The following is a 19,640-nucleotide window of genomic DNA, read 5'->3' on the forward strand; positions in this document are numbered from 1 at the left end:
CAAGAGGAATACCTATGTAAGAATTGACTACAGCTCAGCATTCAAAACTGTAGGGCCCTCCAAGCTCATCATTAAGCTTAAGGCCCTGGTTCTCAACCCTGCACAGTGCAATTGGGTCTTTGACTTCCTGACGGCCCGCACCCAGGTGGTGAATGTAGGAAACAACAATTCCACTCTCTGATCCTCAACACTGGGGCCCCACTGGTGCCCTCTTGACGAGTGGTGGTGTTGTCGGTCCATGACATGTCCTTCGTGATGTGGACGCAGAGGAACTTAAAACTTGTGACTCTACTGTAGTCACTCTGATGTGGATCGGGGCATGTTTCCTTTTTTTCTCTGCTTTCTGAAGTCAAAAATCAACTATTTTGTTTTGCTGACATTTGAAGGAGAATTTATTTTCATTACACCATAATGCCAGTTCATTTACCTCCTCCCTATAGGCTGATGCGTCGTTGTTGATGTTAGGAATATTATGAATAAATGACTAAACAATATCCTCATTTTAAATAGAACTGTAACTAAGTAAACTTATACTCTGTTTTATTGTATCTGATTAATAATATGAGTTCATAAGAAGGGATTATGTGGCATGAACAAGGAGTAATTAAATATAACGAACACCATTCCAAACTAGTCTGGAGAGGAATGGGTTGTGGGCTAAGTAAGCAGATAGGTTAACGACCCTATGGTTGAACTGACAAAACTTAGCTCTGGGGTGTTTTAGATAAGACAGTGAGTGCATTCCTAGGTTTTCTGTTAATTAGAACTGTCAGCTAAGTGGTGATCGATAATGGTGAGGGTTCAAGAGTTAATTCAGTTATATTGTGTGTCCTGTGTGTGTGTGTGTTAGTGAGTTGGAATTAACTTTTAAACTCACTTAATTCTCGGTCGAAAGGAGGATATTCATTCTAGAAGCAATGACATTTTTTATTTTACCTTTATTTAACTAGGCAAGTCAGTTAAGAACAAATTCTTATTTACAATGACGGCCTAGGAACAGTGGGTTAACTGCCTGTTCAGGGGCAGAACGACAGATTTGTACCTTGTCAGCTCCGGGGTTTGAACTTGCAACTAGTCCAACGCTCTAACCACTAGGCTACCCTGCTGCCCCAGGGTACTCTATGACGTCATGTTATTGTATATAAACTGTTGCTTGTGGTAACGTGGCAGCTTGCTCCGAGAATCAATTCTGTTACCTATTATTGACTATTTTATACAAACAAGAATCTTACAAATTCTCATAAAATTCGTAATTAATGAAAACATATTGGAATAATTAACAGTTGGTTATCAGGCCTACAACCGCGGTGTCATCAGAACTTTAAGTTGGTGTTGCGAAAATCCATGCAGTTGTGGGTGAACAGGGAATACAGCAGAGGACTAATGACACCCTTGGGGGGCCCCTGTGTTATGAGTCAGTGTGGGGGAGGGGTTGTTGCCTATCCTCTCAGCCTGTGGTTTGCCTGTCAAGACGTCCAGGATCGTTGCAGAGGGTGGTGTCCAGACCCAGGGCTCTGAGCTTTGTGTTGAGCTTGAAGGGAAAATAGTATTGAATGTTGAACTGTTGTCAATGAACAGCATTCTCAGATAGGTGTACCTATTGTCCAGATGTTTTACGGTCGTGTGAATAGTGATAGAAATGGCGTCTTCCGTTGATCTGTTGGAGCATTAGACAAATTGTTGTGGGTCCAGTGTGCCTGACATGAGTTTGGACATGTTTGCCTTGCCATTTAACTCTGACTGGTTTATTTTTCAAAACAGTGGCTGCACCACTTGGTCTGAATTTTCTGAGACATACAAGGCTTTTTTTTAGGGAGAGAAGGGGGATTCCAGAAAACCGATCAGCACTACTGGCAGAATGAGTTGGGGCCATAACATAAAGGCTAAGTCATACTCACTCATGCAGAGCAGGCTGGGGGCTCAGGTGGCTGGGATTGGGGCAGTATGTGTTTGTGTCTGTACTGTTTTCCTGCCCATAAAAGATCATGGGCAATATAGAGAAGGCTGGGACTGTATGTCAGTGGCTGGGGTTGGTGCTGTATGTCTGTCTTTAACGGATAACATACAGCCATACTCCCACAGATGTGCTGGGGCTGGTCCTGTATGTCTGTAGTTGTCTGTGCTGCCTCTCTGCCCATAAAGACCTGGAGATTTGAGAAGATAAAAGGGCCCTGTGAGTCTTGATGCCTGTAAAGCTGCTCGCTGCCTTCGGTCTGTCGGGCTCTATCGAAATAAGATCCTGTAAAAATATTTTCTCGTCATTAACCTGTCGTCCATGGAGCACTGATGCAGAGCCGTGCGAGGGCGGGGGGCAAACCCTGGGAGTGGGGGTGAGGGTGTTTCAATTTGTGTGTGTGTTTGTCCATGTTTGTGTGTCCGTACCATGTGAGAGACAAAACAACTTGGAGTTTAGTTTGTTTGCATCTTTCATTGGTGCCATACCCCTCTTTCTGCCTCCAACAGCCTTCACCATTCTCACCCTGAACACTGATGTGTAGGTAGGTCTGTGTGTTAGTGTGACCCAGTCTGTTTACGTGTCATTCAGCAATGCATGGCAGGGACCCCCTCAGTCCTGTATGTCTGTGGATAATGTGAATGTGTGTGTTAAGAATCTGCAAGACAGAATGAGAGTGGAGGTCATTGTGAACTGTGTGTGTTATAATTGGGAGGGACAGATAGGGTCTTTATTTGTCTTTGGCTGTGAGTGACACACACATCCAATTTGCTAGGTGATTGTGACCCTGTGTCAGAGCTGGTCTGAGTCATACTAAGCCCTCTGTGTCCAGTGTCAGTTCAGACACACCTGGATTGTGTTAATTTGGGCATAATGTAGCAAAATACTTTAATGGAGAACTGGTGTTTCTTTTTGGATAAGTTCGAGTAGTCCCTCCTTGCCAAATTAAATTGTATTTTAGTTGCAAAATGTATTCCTAGCGCCGACAGTGCAGTAGTATCTTAACAATACACACAAATCTAAAAAGTAAAAAAAATGGAATTAAGAAATATGGAAATATTAGGACAAGCAGTGTTGGAATCTGGAGTGTGTGTGTGTATATACTGTGTATTCGGACCCCTTGACCCGGCACTCCACCAATCAGGCCTTTATGGTAAAGTGGCCAGACGGAAGCCACTCCTCAGTAAAAGGCACATGACGGCCCTCTTGGAGTTTGCCAAAAGACACCTAAAGAGTCTGACCATGAGAAACAAGATTCTCTGGTCTGATGAAACCAAGATTGAACTCTTTGGCCTGAATGCGAAGTGTCACGTCTGGAGGAAACCTGGCACCATCCCTACGGTGAAGTGTGGTGGCGGCAGCATCATGCTGTGGGGATGTTTTTCAGTGGCTTGGACAGGGAGACTAGTCAGGATCGAGGGAAAGATGATCAGAGCAAAGTACAGCGAGATCCTTGATTGATAACCTGCTCAGGACCTCAGACTGAGGTGAAGGTTCACCTTCCAGCAGGACAACGACCCTAAGCACACAGTCCGGACAAGTCTCAATGTCCTTGAGTGGCCCAGCCAGACCCTGGACTTGAACCTGATCGGACATCTCTGGAGAGACATGAAAATATTTGTGTGGTAATTAGAGGTCGACCGATTATGATTTTTCAACGCTGATACCGATTAATCGGCCGTTTTTAAATTTGTAATAATGACAATTACAACAATACTGAATGAACACTTTTATTTTAACTTAATATAATACATCAATAAAATCAATTTAGCCTCAAATAAATAATGAAATATGTTCAATTTGGTTTAAATAATGCAAAAACAAAGTGTTGGAGAAGAAAGAAAGTAAATGTGCCATGTAAAAAAGCTAACGTTTAAGTTCCTTGCTCAGAACATGAAAACATATGAAAGCTAGTGGTTTCTTTTAACATGAGTCTCCAATATTCTCAGGTAAGAAGTTTTAGGTTGTAGTTATTATAGGACTATTTCTCTCTATACCATTTGTATTTCATATACCTTTGACTATTGGATGTTCTTATAGGCACTTTAGTATTGCCAGTGTAACAGTATAGCTTCCGTCTTCTTCTCGCCTGGGCTCGAACCAGGAACACACCGACAACAGCCACCCTCGAAGCATCATTACCCATCGCTCCACAAAAGCCACGGCCCTGGAAGAGCAAGGGGAACAACTACTTCAAGGTCTCAAAGCGAGTTACGTCACCGATTGAAACGCTATTAGTGCGCGCCCAGCTAACTAGCTAGCCATTTCACATCGGTTACACCAGAATAATCACGGGAGTTGATAGGCTTGAAGTCATAAACAGCTCAATGCTTGAAGCACAAAAGTGCTGTTTGAATGAATGCTTACGAGCCTGCTGCTGCCTACCACCGCTCAGACTGCTCTATCATATCACAGACTTAATTATAACATAATAACACACAAATACGAGCCATAGGTCATTAATATGGTCAAATCCGGAAACTCATTTAGAAAAGAAAACGTTTATTCTTTCAGTGAAATACGGAACCGTTCCGTATTTTATCTAACGGGTGGCATCCAAGTCTAAATATTCCTGTTACATTGTACAACCTTCAATGTTATGTCATAATTACGTAAAATTCTGGCAAATTAGTTCGCAACGAGTCATGCGGCCCAAAATGTTGCGTATACCCTGACGCCTCGTGCAATTAACGTAAGAGAAGTGACAATTTCCCTAGTTTAATATTGCCTGCTAACCTGGATTTATTTTAACTTCTTATGGCTGGGGGCAGTATTGAGTAGCTTGGATAAGGTGCCTAGAGTAAACTGCCTCCTCCTCAGTCTCAGTTGCTAATATATGAATATTATTTGTAGTATATCTGGATAGGAAAACAGAACTCATATGGCAGGCTAAAACCTGAGAAAAAATCCAACCAGGAAGTGGGAAATCTGAGGTTGGTTGATTTTCAACTCGGCCCCTGTTGAAGATATAGTGGGATATTGGTCATGTTGCACTTCCTAAGGCTTCCATTAGAAACTTGTTTGAGGCTTCTACTGTGAAGGGGGGCTGAGTGAGAGGGGAATGAGTCAGAGGTCTGCCAGCAGCCACGAGCTGGTCACGTGCATTCACGAGAGGTAGCTCCTCCCGTTCCATTTGCTTTTCTGAAGACAAAGGAATTCTCCGGTTGGAACATTATTGAAGATTTATGTTAAAAACATCCTAAAGATTGATTCTATACATCGTTTGACATGTTTCTACGGACTGTAACGAAACTTCTTGACATTTCGTCTGAAACTAGTGAACGCGCTTTTATCGAACAAATCAAACATTTTATTGTGGAACTGGGATTCCTGGAAGATCATCAAAGGTAAGTGTATATTTATCATGTCATTTCTGACTTCTGTTGACTACAATATGGCAGATATCTTTTTGGCTTGTTGGGTCTCTGAGCGCCTTACTCAGATTATTGCATGGTTTGCTTTTTCTGTAAAGCTTTTTGAAATCTGACACAGCGGTTGCATTAACCTGTAGTGACACCCTTACCCAGTGAACGGGAGCGTTGTCATCATCTGACACTAATTAGCATAACGCAACGGACATAAATCTTCCTAGAAAATATTCCTATTCATGAAAATCACAAGTGAAATATATTGGAACACAGCTTAGCCTTTTGTTAATCACCCTGTAATCTCAGATTTTCAAAATATGCTTTACACCCAACGCTAGACAAGCATTTGTGTAAGTTTATCATAACCTAGCATAGCATTATGCCTTGCTAGCAGCAGGCAACCTTGTCACGGAAATCAGAAAAGCAATCAAAATCAAATTAAATAGTTTACCTTTGATGAACTTCGGATGTTTTCACTCACGAGACTCCCAGGTAGACAGCCAAAGTATTTTTGTAGGCGAAATAGCTCCGTTTGTTCTTCACGTTTGGCTGAGAAATCGCCTGGAAATTGCGGTCACCACAACGCCGAAAAATATTCCAAATTAGCTCCATAATATCGACAGAAACATGGCAAACGTTGTTTAGAATCCATTCTCAAGGTGTTTTTCTAATATCTATTCGATAATATATCCGTCGGGACAATTCGTTTTTCACTAGGACCGATTGGAATAATGGCTACCTCTGTATTTTACGCAAGAATCTTTCTCGGAGCCACCATGTGACCACTTACGCAATGTGGCTGCCTATGGCTATTCTACAACAGAAATGCGTAAAACTACATCACAATGCTGTAGACACCTTGGGGAATACATAGAAAGCGTAAGCTCGTTGATGGTACATTCACAGCTGAATAGGGAGTCATTGAAACGCAACGCTTTCAAAACCTGGGGCACTTCCGGATTGGATTTTTCTCAGACTTTTGCCTGCAACATCAGTTCTGTTATACTCACAGACTACCTTTACAGTTTTGGAAACGTTAGTGTTTTCTATCCAAAGTTGTCCATTATATGCATATTCTAGCATCTTTTCCTGACAAAAATGAAAATACCAAGAGGTTAACCTCTTGCTCCTACCTGACACGCAGGCGTCCCATCTAGACATCTGGAAATGCAAATGCGCTACGCTAAATGCTAATAGTACTTGTTAAAACTCAAACGTTCATTAAAATACACATGCAGGGTACTGAATTAAAGCTACACTCGTTGTGAATCCAGGCAACAAGTCAGATTTTTAAAATGCTTTTCGGCGAAAGCATGAGAAGCTATTATCTGATTGCATGCACCCCCCCTGAACCACCTGAACGAGATGTAAACAAAATAATTAGCGTAGCCGGCGCTACACAAAACGCTGAAATAAAATATAAAACATGCATTACCTTTGACGAGCTTCTTTGTTGGCACTCCAATATGTCCCATAAACATCACAATTGGTCCTTTTTTTCGATTAATTCCGTCCATGTATACCCAAAATGTCCATTTATAAAGCCTGTTTGATCCAGAAAAAAACAGCTTTCCAAAACGCAACATCATTACAAAACATTTCAAAAGTTGCCTATAAACTTTGCCAAAATATTTCAAACTACTTTTGTAATCCAACTTTAGGTATTTTTAATCGTTAATAATCGATCAAATTGTTGACGGGGCGATCTGTATTCCATAACAGCAAGTCAACAATACATGCACGATTTTCTCTCTTACATAACTATCCACAGTGTAACCTCTGCCAGGAAGTGCCTCTTCTTCGTTTCACCAATGATTAACTTCAACCCAATTCCAAAGACTGGTGACATCCTGTGGAAGTTGTAGGAACTGTAAACTGGGCGCTATCTAATGTCCCTTGACAAAGACAATGCAGGGAACTGTCAGAGGGATTCTTTTTTTTCTGAACAGTTTTTCCTTGGGGTTTTGCCTGCTACATAAGTTCTGTTATAGTCACAGACATGATTGAACCAGTTTTAGAAACTTCTGAGTGTTTTCTATCCACACCTACTAATCATATGCATATAATATATTCCTGGCATGAGTAGCAGGAAGTTGAAATTTTGCACGCTTTTTATCAAAAAGTAGAAATGCTGACCCCTATCTCTAAATCATCCCCCGTTTGGCGAAGTTGGTCTTCACACAGTTTGCAACGAGCCAGGCGGCCCAAACTGCTGCATATAGCCTGACTCTGTTGCACAGAACGCAAGAGTAGTGACACAATTTCCCTAGTTAAAAGAAATTAATGTTAGCAGGCAATATTAACTAAATATGCAGGTTTAAAAATATATACTTGTGTATTTGATTTTAAGAGAGGCGTTGATGTTTATGGTTAGGTACACATTGGTGCAACGACTGTGCTTTTTTCGCGAATGCGCTTGTTAAATAACCGTTTGGTGAAGTAGGCTATGATTCAATGATAAATTAACATGCACCGCATCGATTATATGCAACGCAGGACAAGCTAGATAAACTAGTAATATCATCAACCATGTGTAGTTAACTAGTGATTATGTTAAGATTGATTGTTTTTATAAGATACGTTTAATGCTAGCTAGCACCTTACCTTGGCTCCTTGCTGCACTCGCAAAACAGGTAGTCAGCCTGCCACGTAGTCTCCTCGTGGAGTACAACGTAATCGGCCGTGATCGGTGTCCAAAAATGCCGATTACCGATTGTTATGAAAACTTGAAATTGGCCATTCCGATTAATCAGTCGACCTCTGTGTACAGCAATACTTAAGTAGGACTGGCCTTGACTAGAATATACATATGAAGTGAGTTAAACCGTATGTAAACTGTATATTATTTAAATTGACCAGTGTTCCATGACTAGGTGTACATGGGGCAGCAGCCTCTGAGGTGCATGGTAGAGTAACTGGGTGGTGGCCATCTAGTGACAATGACTAATGTTCAGGGCCGGGTACCTGGCGGGGGCTGGTTATTTAACAAGTCCGATGGCCTTGAGATAGAAGCTGTTTCTCAGTTTCTCGTTACCAGCTTTGATGCACCTGTACTGACCTCGCCTTCTGGATGGTAGCAGGGTAAACAGGCCGTAGCTTGTGGTGATTGAATTGTTGTTGTTGCCTACCTTTACCACCTGGGGGCGGCCAGTCAGGAAGTCCAGGATCCAGTTGCCCAGGGCGGGGTTCAAACCCAGGGCCCGAGCTTAATGATGAGCTTGGGGGGTACTCTATTGTTGAAGGTTGAGCTGTATTCATTGAACAGCATTCTGAGATAGGTATTTTGTCCAGATGGGATCGGGCAGTGTGCATTGCGATGTAGATTGCCTCATTCGTGGGTCTATTGGGGCGAAATGCTAATTGCAGTGGGTCTAGTGTGTCGGGTAAGGTGGAGGTGATATGATCCTTAACTAGCCTCTCAAAGCACTTCATGATGACAGAAGCGAGTAGTAGTAGTCATTTAGTTCAGTTACCTTCGCTTTTTTGGATACATGAAGCAACTGGGGACAACAGACTGGAATAGGGAGAGATTGAAAATGTCCGTTAACACTCCAGGCAGCTGGTCAGCTGGTCTGCGCATGCTCTCAGGACGCGGCTTCGGATGGCTTACTCACGACCACCACGGGGAACGCCACGGGGAACGAGAGCTCGTAGTCCACGTAGCATGTGGTGGCCAGTGTTGGCGGCACTGTGTTTCCCTCAAGGCGGTGAAGGTGTTTAGCTTGTCCAGGAGCAAGACATTGGTGTCCCCGGCTAGTTTTCCCTTTATAATCCGATTGTCTGGAATCCCTGCTACATGCGTCTTGTGTCTGAGCAGTTGATTTGTGACACCACTTTGTCTCTCTACTGAGGTTTTGCCTTTTTGATTGCCTTATGGAGGGCATAAGTGCACTGTTTTGTTCTGAACCATATTCCCAGTAACCTTGCTGTGGTGAAATGCAGTTCGCATTTTCAGTTTTGCGTGAATGCTGCCATCTATCCACAGTTTTTGGTTTAGATAGGTTTTAAATGTCAGTGAGAACATCCCCTATACATTTCCTGATTTAACTCAGTCACTATGCCAGTGTATACGTCAATGTTATTCTCAATCTGGAACATATCCCAGTTCACGTGGTCAAAACAATCTTGAAGATACCGATTGATCAGGCCAGCGTTGACCTGACCTTACCACGGGTACTTCCTGTTTGCATTTCTGCCTATAGGAAGGGGTGTGATTTGATTTGCCAAAGTGTGAGGGCTTTGTAGCTGTCCCAGAAGGTAGAGTAGCAATGGTCTAGAGTTTTTTTTGAAGCACGAGTGGCGCAGGCGATGTTGATATAACATCGCCAGCTACAATAAATGCGGCCTCAGGATATGTGGTTTGTACAACGTCCAGTGTAGTCGTGGTATCGGCTACATTGACCGAATTCTCTTGGGAGGTAATGCGGTCAGCATTTGATTGTGAGTTATTGTAGGTCAGATGAACAAAATACTTGACTTCCTGTACATTACCACAATCACACCATGAGTAGTTTATCATGAAACACACTCCTCCGCCTTTCTTTTTTTACAGAGAGTGCTTTTTTCCTGTCTGTGCAACGTACTGAGAACCCAGCTGGCTGTATGGACTCTGACAATATATCCAGTGAGAGCCATGATTCCTTGAGGTAGAGTTTTACTGTCCCTGATGTCTATCTGGAAGGAGATCCTTGCCCTGAGCTTGTCTACTTTATTGTCCAGCGATTGTTCATTAGCGAGTAATATTCTCTGAAACAGTGGGTGGTATGCACGCCTCATGAGTCGGACTAAGATTCCACTCCGAATATCTCTTCTCAGCTGGCAGCGTCTTGCAGCAGTCTCTGGGATAAGTAGACTTGCCTTGGGGCAAGGATCCAATTTAGGAAAGTCCTATTTCTGGTTGAAATGGTGGTGAGTTACTGCCGATCTAACATACAAAATTGTTTCCTGCTGTATTTAATAATGCAAAGGGCGTTATGAGCTAATAAGGTGAGAAATAGAACAATACTGCAAAGTTGCTTAGACCATGTCTATCGGCGGCATATTGCTTCAGTCTGTTGTCTTCCATTTGTTGCTCTTTGAACACCACCCTGTACTAGGGTCATAGCTCGAGGCTGCCATTTTTGTCTGTTTATACGAATGTAGCCTAAGTCCGTGTGATAGTGTGTAATTGTATTTTTCAATTGTTTACTTGCCCAAACTCATTTTCCTTAAGTTCCTTGACTGTCTATTTTAATATTTTTGCAATACACTTCAATATACTCATTAGCAAAGACCTATTCATAGCGCCAGAATGACATTAGTGATCCAGACAGTTTTGTAGTCATTGGTGGAGCCAGTCAGTCCAGCATTGTAAGGGAATAGATTACTAACAAACGTCTTTGCTCTTCTGAGCAATACTTAGCCCTAGCTGTGCAGCTAAAACATGCAGTACTATGACGGTAATTGAATAACGGTGTAACTGACGGTTTTGGATGAAGACTGTTGTGAAAATAAAGTAACCGTCAATACTGTTTAAATAGGTCTGCATTCATTTTGGATTTTTTTGGCGTCGTAACCGACTTCAGTGGGAAAATGCTCACCTTCGATGGCCACTGGCACGGATGAATCCCGGTTTCAACTGTACCAGGTAGATGGCGTTGTGTGGACGAGCGGTTTGCTGATGTCAACATTGTGAACAGAGTGCCCCATAGTGGGGTTATGGTGTGGGCAGGCATAAGCTACGAACAACAACAAAAAACAAAAACATTTTTATCGATGGCAATTTGAATGCATAGAGATACTGTGACGAAATCTTGAGGCCCATTTCGTGACATTAATCCGCCGCCATCACCTTATGTTTCAGCATGATAATGCCGCATGTCGCAAGGATCTGTACGCAATTCCTATAAGCTGAAAATGTCCCAGTTCTTCCATGGTCTGCACACACCAGACATGTCACCCATTGAGCATGTTTGGGATGCTCTGAGTGTGTACGACAGCGTGTTCCAGGTCCCGCCAATATCCAACAACTTAACCCAGCCATTGAAGAGTGGGACAACATTCCACAGGCCACAATCATCAGCCTGACCAACTTTTTGTGAATGAGATGTCACACTGCATGAGGCAAATGGTGGTCACACCAATGCATCCCTAGCATATATGCTGGCCAGGCAAACTCTGTAAAAGTAATTTGTAACTGAGGTAAGGGAGAGCCTTAAAGCCAACCAAGGAAAGCTGTAGAGGAGAGAGAAGACACTGAGGATGGGGGGTAAAGAGTGACAGTGAAAAAGAATGAGGGTTAGATGAGAGGGAGTGAGGAAGGAGAAGAGAAACACCTTGTGGTGGTGAGCTCAGGCCAACACTCCAGTCCAATAAGGAAAGGGAACAGACTCACAGATAGTGGCCAGACCTCTCTCTCGCTCTCTCGCTCTCACACACACCTGTGTTCTATTCCTCCTTTTTCCTTTTTGGATAAGTCCTGAGTTCTCTGACTGGGCTATGAGCCTCCTGTCTCCTGTTATTTTTGGTTATATAGGCCCTCTCGCTACATCTTTAACTTTTTTTCATCACACAAATCTTTAAAGGCACAGTCATGTTATTCTGGGCTAAGGTTTGGACTGGGGCATAGAAATAGGCCTAAAATACTCTACTATGGTCTGCTTTCAAAATGGCACCCTATTCCCTATATAGTCCACTATATAGGAAAGATATTGTGCCAATTGGGACATAGACATATATTTTTTTATATTGCCCTGCATAAATTCCATGTCATCCTGTGCCTGTTTCTTGTCATGGTATAGGAGAGTACAGAGAGAGGCCTGTCCTTACACGTTGGTTCACTATCTCTCTGATTAGGAAGTATTCTGGTGCTACAGAGTGTAACTGTGGCTTACTCACTTTATCTACGACTCACTCCATCCCATCCCTCTCTCCTCGTGTCCCTTCACTCATCCGTGCCCACGGCTGTTTTCAAGAGGTCCAGTGTTTGGGTGAAGGTGCGAGAGAAACATGTGGAGGTGTGCTTTTGCTGAGCGATGATGAGGGAACCTATAGAGTAGTTGTGGTGAAGTGTAAGAATGTCTGTGACTGTTGACAGTCAGAGAAGGTCAGTGGGTGTGTAGCGTGTCCACTGCAACGCCACTACCACTCTATTCATCTGTTGGCACCAGGATAAGTTAACTCCCTAACACATCCCCTTCAGCTGTCCCTGGTGATCCTGTTTGTCCCCATCGTGGGTTACGTGTCCGGGGAAAGAACGTGTGAGCGTGTGTGAGAGCGCGTGTGTGAGAGCGTGTGTGTGAGAGCGCGTGTGAGAGAGCGCGCGTGTGAGAGAGAGCGCGTGTGTGAGAGCGCGTGTGTGAGAGCGCGTGTGTGAGAGCGCGTGTGTGAGAGCGCGTGTGAGAGAGCGCGTGTGAGAGAGCGCGAGAGAGCGAGCGCGTGTGAGAGAGAGAGCGAGAGCGCGTGTGAGAGAGAGAGAGAGAGCGCGTGTGAGAGAGAGAGAGAGAGCGCGTGTGAGAGAGAGAGAGAGAGAGAGCGCGTGTGAGAGAGAGAGAGAGAGAGAGAGAGAGAGCGCGCGAGAGAGAGAGAGAGCGAGAGAGAGAGCGCGTGAGCGAGCGAGAGAGAGAGAGAGAGAGAGAGAACGTGTGCGAGAGAGAGAGAGAGAGAGAGAGAGAGAGAGAACGTGTGCGAGAGAGAGAGAGAGTGTGTGTGAGAGAACGGGTGCGTGAACGTGCGTGCGTGTGCGTCCGTGTTTTGAGATGTGGCAGAAGGCCTCATGGAGGCGCCTGCTTTTTTATTGCATAATCTCTTGTTTGTGTGTTTATCAATATATGTGTGTGTTTGGTTTGAGCATGTGTGTGTACAATGTGACTGTGTGTAAGACAGCATGCCTGTTTGGAGGCGCCTTCTTGTGTACAGTGTAATCTGTGTGTTTGTTTGGAGCCATGTGATCAATTCAAGGCCTTTGATTACAGGCCAAAGGGCCAAGGTTCTGCTGCACTCTCCTCTTTCCCCCTGTTCCTGATTTCTTTCTCTTCAGCCTTTTCCTCTACATCCGTCTTTCCCGATGATCACTGTCTAGTTCAGTTTATAACTATGTCTAACACTCAAAATATTGTCACAACTTCATCAAGATGTTCAGATCTCTTGTAGTAACTTATTAAGTAAGGTTTTGGGTAGATATTTGCTGCACCCTGGTTCCAGTCCCGGTTCCAGTCCCCAAATTTGCCGCAATATTATGTTTGTTTGTGTCTTTTGGCGTAACGGCTAAGGCTAACATTTTCTGGACCAGGGTTTGAGTCCCGGTTGGGACCACCCCCAAAATTTGCTGCAATGTTATGTATTGTAAAATAACAACCCCTTTCTCTGTCGCTCTCTCTAGGGGCAGTACCAGCCTTCAGACCTCCTGTGCCCAGAGACATATGTCTTTGTGCCCATAGAATGCTGCATCCCCAGCCTGGAGCAGACCCACTACGCACGCTTCAACCAGGACCCCGACGCAGGTACTGAAAACAACACCGCAACCTACAGTACACTATGAACGCTATCCTACGGCACACTGACCTATATCAGTCATTCTTGTGGTCGGCAGTAGCCTCAAGGTTACAGAATTGGGCCAGTAGAAGGGTTGCTGCTTCCAATCCTCGGGGGGAAATGTGACTGCAGTGAGACGGCAACTGGAGGGTTTCTGTCATCAAAATCTCAACTACCATTTACTGCCGTTGTGCCTGTGTGCGAGGCACTTAACCGCTACAACTGGTTTGGTTTGGGAATAACATGAAGCAACAACAAAAAAATTCCAATTGACATTGGACAATAACGTTTCGATTGTATTCACAAGCTGTTATGGATGAATGTGTGCTCAGATGAACCTGTGTGTGTGTGTGTGTGAGCCGAACCAAACTAATCTGAGTCTGATCGTGCAGTATGTTGAGACCTCTGGCTTAGCTCCAGACATCGAGCTTTCCCTGAACCCAGGTCAGTTTGTGTGCTGGCTCCACTGTGGTCAGACACTGTCATTATGGAAGACTCGGGGCTGCATCCCAAATGGCACCCTGTTCCCTACATAATGCACTACTGGGCCCTGGTCAGAAGTAGTGCACTATGTAGGGAAAAGGGTGTCATTTGCAATGCAGAAGCTGTTATTATTACCAGAATAATGATATCAGTGATAATAGCTGGGCCGACCAGCAGACGCCACAGCTGGGAGGGAGAGAGTGGAGAGGAGGACAAGGAGGAGAGGGAGAGGGAGAGAAAGAGGTTTCATTGCAGATAACTGCTGAGTGGGGTACTTGAAAGTACTCTCTAGCTCTTACTCACACATAATGATACACACACACACTCCCCTCCCTCTCCCTGTTCTATCTATGTCCCGCTCTGCTGACTGTTCAGTTCTCTGTTAGAGTTCTATATCAGCACACACACTCCTTTAAACTGTTTCTACCTCACCCCACACTTCTACCCCCACTGCCGTGTCTATAGTAATCCTCTCCAAAGCTATTTAGCTCTTCCAAGATGAGCCTGGCTCCGTTTAGGCGAGCCTCACCTCTACTCACTGATCTGGCTAAGTAAACAACAGGCTAATATGTACAACTACCAGATCTTGAGATGGAGAGAAAATCCTCTAGAAACCATTCAGAAGAGTTTAAGTATTTGTCTCCAGTGTGTATGGCAGCCTGCAAGCTGAGAGAAAGAGAATCGCTGCATTTTCACACACACACCCACACACACACACACACACACACACACACACACACAGTTGCTTTGGCTGTTTCCAGTGTCTAACACACTAATAATGTGGCGCAAACGGTCACATTGGTCTTGGCAGGCAGAGGTGTGCGTAGTTTCATGTGTTTGGTGTGTGTGCGCAAGTGCGCACGCAACGGTCTCATTCATTCACTTTTATTTAACTACTCTGTTACAGGGAGTTGTGTGACTGTGTGCCAGGGTTTCCTTTAACTGATCATTGCCAGCTTTTGGCAAGAAAAAAAGAAAGAAATAAAGATATTTTATAAAAGATTGCCGCCGGTCAAATTCTTTGGGAGAAATTATGGAAATACCAGTCAATGTAAATACATTTGATCGGTCGATTAGGTTAATTTGCATAATTTTGTGGCATTAAATTGCTTTGTGTCTATTTTTGTTAGTCGTCATTTATCTTATCACACGCGCACAGCATATGCTACAGAGTCTAGTAGGCTATGAGCGGTATAAAATTAACTTCCTTCAAACTGCACGCAGACATAAATGGTACCCAAGAGTTCGTCTGATTCTGGGGAAGTAGATGAAGGGCGTCATTGACAAAATCCCAAGGCATCCCTTTGAAGGACAATTTGTAAATAAGTCATTTTGACTGAACATATGGACTTATTACACAGTAAGTCTGACCCCTCAAATGTCAATCATTGGCAAAGGTCTAAAGAAAGGTTATTTAAAAAATGTATATATACAGTTGAAGTCAGAAGTTTACATACACTTAGGTTGGAGCCCTTGTTTTTCAACCACGCCACCAATTTCTTGTTAACTGTGGTTTTGGGAAGTCGGTTAAGACATCGACAGTCGTGGCTAGAAGTTTTGAGAATGGCACAAATATTAATTTTCACAGTCTGCTGCCTCAGTTTGTATGATGGCAATGTGCATGCAGTGGGGAGAACAAGTATTTGATACACTCCCGATTTAGCAGGTTTCCCTACATACAAAGCATGTAGAGGTCTGTAATTTTTATCATAGGTACACTTCAACTGTGAGAGACGGAATCTAAAACAAAAATCCAGAAAATCACATTGTATGATTTTTAAGTAATTAATTTGCATTTTATTGCATGACATAAGTATTTGATCACCTACCAACCAGTAAGAATTCCGGCTCTCACAGACCTGTTAGTTTTTCTTTAAGAAGCCCCCTGGTTCTCTACTCATTACCTGTATTAACTGCACCTGTTTGAACTTGTTACCTGTATAAAAGACACCTGTCCACACACTCAATCAAACAGACTCCAACCTCTCCACAATGGCCAAGAGCAGAGAGCTGTGTAAGGACATCAGGGAAAAATTGTAGACCTGCACAAGGCTGGGATATGCTACAGGACAATAGGCAAGCAGCTTGGTGAGAAGGCAACAACTGTTGGCGCAATTATTAGAAAATGGCAGAAGTTCAAGATGACGGTCAATCACCCTCGGTCTGGGGCTCCATGCAAGATCTCAACTCGTGGGGCATCAATGATCATGAGGAAGGTGAGGGATCAGCCCAGAACTACACGGCAGGACCTGGTCAATGACCTGAAGAGAGCTGGGACCACAGTTTCAAAGAAAGCCATTGGTAACACACTACGCCATCATGGATTAAAATCCTGCAGCGCACGCAAGGTCCCCCTGCTCAAGCCAGCGCATGTCCAGGTCCGTCTGAAGTCTGCCAATGACCATCTGGATGATCCAGAGGAGGGATGGGAGAAGGCCATGTGGTCTGATGAGACAAAAATTAGGCTTTTTGGTCTAAACTCCACTCACCGTGTTTGGAGGAAGAAGAAAGATGAGTACAACCCCAAGAACACCATCCCAACCGTGAAGCATGGAGGTGGAAACATCATTCTTTGGGGATGCTTTTCTGCAAAGGGGACAGGACGACTGCACCGTATTGAGGGGAGGATGGATGGGACCATGTATCACAAGATCTTGGCCAACAACCTCCTTCCCTCAGTAAGAGCATTGAAGATGGGTCGTGGCTGGGTCTTCCAGCATGACAACGACCCGAAACACACAGCCAGGGCAACTAAGGAGTGGCTCCGTAAGAAGCATCTCAAGGTCCTGAAGTGGCCTAGCCAGTCTCCACACCTGAACCCAATAGAAAATCTTTGGAGGGAGCTGAAAGTCCGTATTGTCCAGCGACAGCCACAAAACCTGAAGGATCTGGAGATGGTCTGTATGGAGGAGTGGGCCAAAATCCCTGCTGCAGTGTGTGCAAACCTGGTCAAGAACTACAGCAAACTAATGATCTCTGTAATTGCAAACAAAGGTTTCTGTACCAAATATTAAGTTCTGCTTTTCTGATGTATCAAATACTTATGTCATGCAATAAAATGCAAATTAATTACTTAAAAATTATACAATGTGATTTTCTGGATTTTTGTTTTAGATTCAGTCTCTCACAGTTAAAGTGTACCTCTGATAAAAAAAATTACAGACCTCTACATGCTTTGTAAGTAGGAAACACGGGTGATTTTGCAGGTTATCAAATACTTGTTCTCCCCACTGTATGCAAATTTGATCTGGGGCATCTGGGAAAAAAACTACTCCCAACCATCCAGGAACAGTTTGGTGACAAACAATGCCTTTTCCAGCATGATGGAGCACGTTGCCATAAGGCAAAAGAGGCCAGGAAATTCCCCAGACCTTAATCCCATTGAGAACTTGTGGTCAATCCTCAAGAGTTGTGTGGACTAACAAAAACCCACAAATTCTGAACAACTCCAAGCATGGATTATGCATCAGTCAGAATGTGGCCCAGAAGTTAATTGACAGCATGCCAGGGCGGATTACAGAGGTCTTGAAAAAGAAGGGTCAACACTGCAAATATTGACTTTTTGCATCAACTTAATTGTCATTAAAAGCCTTTGACACTTATGAAAGGCTTATAATTATACTTCAGTATTCCATAGTAACATCTGACAAAAATATCTAAAGACACTGAAGCAGCAAACTTTGGAAATGAATGTGTCATTCTCAAACATTTTCCATTCACCTACTCTGTGTCTCAGACACGGCGGTTGTAACAAAAAATGTCACATTTTAACAAAGGACAGATTTTCACCGGTCTAATGTCCATTGCTCGTGTTTCTTGGCCCAAGCAAGTCTCTTATTGGTGTCCTCTAGTCGTGGTTTCTTTTCAGCAATTCAGCAGTTTCATCATAGTGCTTGATGGTTTGTGCGACTACACTTGAAGAAACTTTAAAAGTTCTTGATGTTCTGGATTGACTGACCTTCATGTCTTAAAGCAATGATGGACTGTCATTTCTCTTTGCTTATTTGAGCTGTTCTTGCCATAATATGGACTTGGTCTTTTACCAAATAGGGCTATCTTCTGTATACCACCCCTACCTTGCCACAACGCAACTGATTGGCTCAAACGCATTATGGAAAGAAATTCCACAAATTAACTTTTAACAAGGCACACCTGTTAATTGAAATGCATTCCAGGTGACTAACTCATGAAGCTGGTTGAGAGAATGCAAAGAGTTTGCAAAGCTGTCATCAAGGCAAAGGGTGGCTACTTTAAAGAATCTCAAATATAAAATATATATTTTTTAAATAAGTGCATTTTTCCCCAAAAAATGTTTTTATGAATATCGCTGGCAACAGAATAAACAAAACAGTAGAAAAGCTGAATTTCTTATTTCTTTATTCCTCAGCTAGTAATATGGGCTCCCGAGTGGCGCAGCGGTTTAAGGTACTGCATCTCATTGCTAGAGGTGTCACTGCAGACCCTGGCTCGATTCCAGGCTTTATCACAACTTACCGTGATTGGGAGTCCCATAGGGCGGCACACAATTGGTCGAGCGTCGTCCGGGTTACGGTTTTGCCGGTGTAGGCCGTCATTGTAAATTTGAATTTGTTTTTAACTGACTTGCCTAGTTAAATAAAGGTTAAATAAAACAATATTGAGAATATTACACTAATTGGAGCCAATTACACTCACTGGAGTATCTGACATAGGATTTGAAAAATCACTCATGGATACGTTACCAGTGCAGCAAGTGCAACTTGCTTACTGCTGCTGGTAAGCTTTCTTGACTTAGTTTTATTTTGGTCACTTTGTTTGGGTAGTCGATCTGTAGTATGACCATCTGTAGTCCATCTATCTGTTGATAAGCAAGGTTTAGGGTTAGTAGATAGTTACTGATATGCTGTAGAGCATCTAACAAAGGTCCAATGTAGCCACTTTTATCTCAATATCAAATCATTTCTTGGTAAATTGGGTCGCCAATTTGCATGGGAGGGGGTCCCTGGGCAAGAAAATATTTGAAGACCCTTGCACCGAATTACACTGAACAAACGTGACCGACTGCCTCGATTTGGTATTATGTAGCAACATTTGAAATTGTTTTTTTTACGTTGAATAAAAGTAGTCTCAGGGCTAGAAAATGGTATATAATATACTACAGTTGAGGAACATTAGGAAAGTAAGCAGCTTGGTTTGCTTTTAAAATGGATAAACTTGTAACCCCACTTGAAAAAATGGCCCTTGAATGTTTTGGTACACCTACTGTAGAGCTCTTATTTGTCGACACCCATTCAGCATGCTTCACAGCCTCTTAAACCTTAGTCCCACCCACCTCTTTAAGGAAT

At 43.4% G+C, this 19,640-nt stretch overlaps 1 protein-coding gene across 1 annotated transcript in view; it reads left to right on the forward strand.

Annotated features, from left to right (window-relative positions):
• Positions 1-19,640, forward strand: part of LOC115135373 (arginyl-tRNA--protein transferase 1) — a 190,276-nt gene that overhangs the window by 141,449 nt on the left and 29,187 nt on the right. Inside the window, 1 exon segment of the mRNA XM_029670013.2 lies at positions 13,682-13,802. Within this exon segment, the coding sequence (XP_029525873.2) occupies positions 13,682-13,802 (121 nt within the window).

Source organism: Oncorhynchus nerka, linkage group LG10, assembly GCF_034236695.1.
Source record: "Oncorhynchus nerka isolate Pitt River linkage group LG10, Oner_Uvic_2.0, whole genome shotgun sequence".
Classification (NCBI taxonomy): Eukaryota; Metazoa; Chordata; class Actinopteri; order Salmoniformes; family Salmonidae; genus Oncorhynchus; species Oncorhynchus nerka.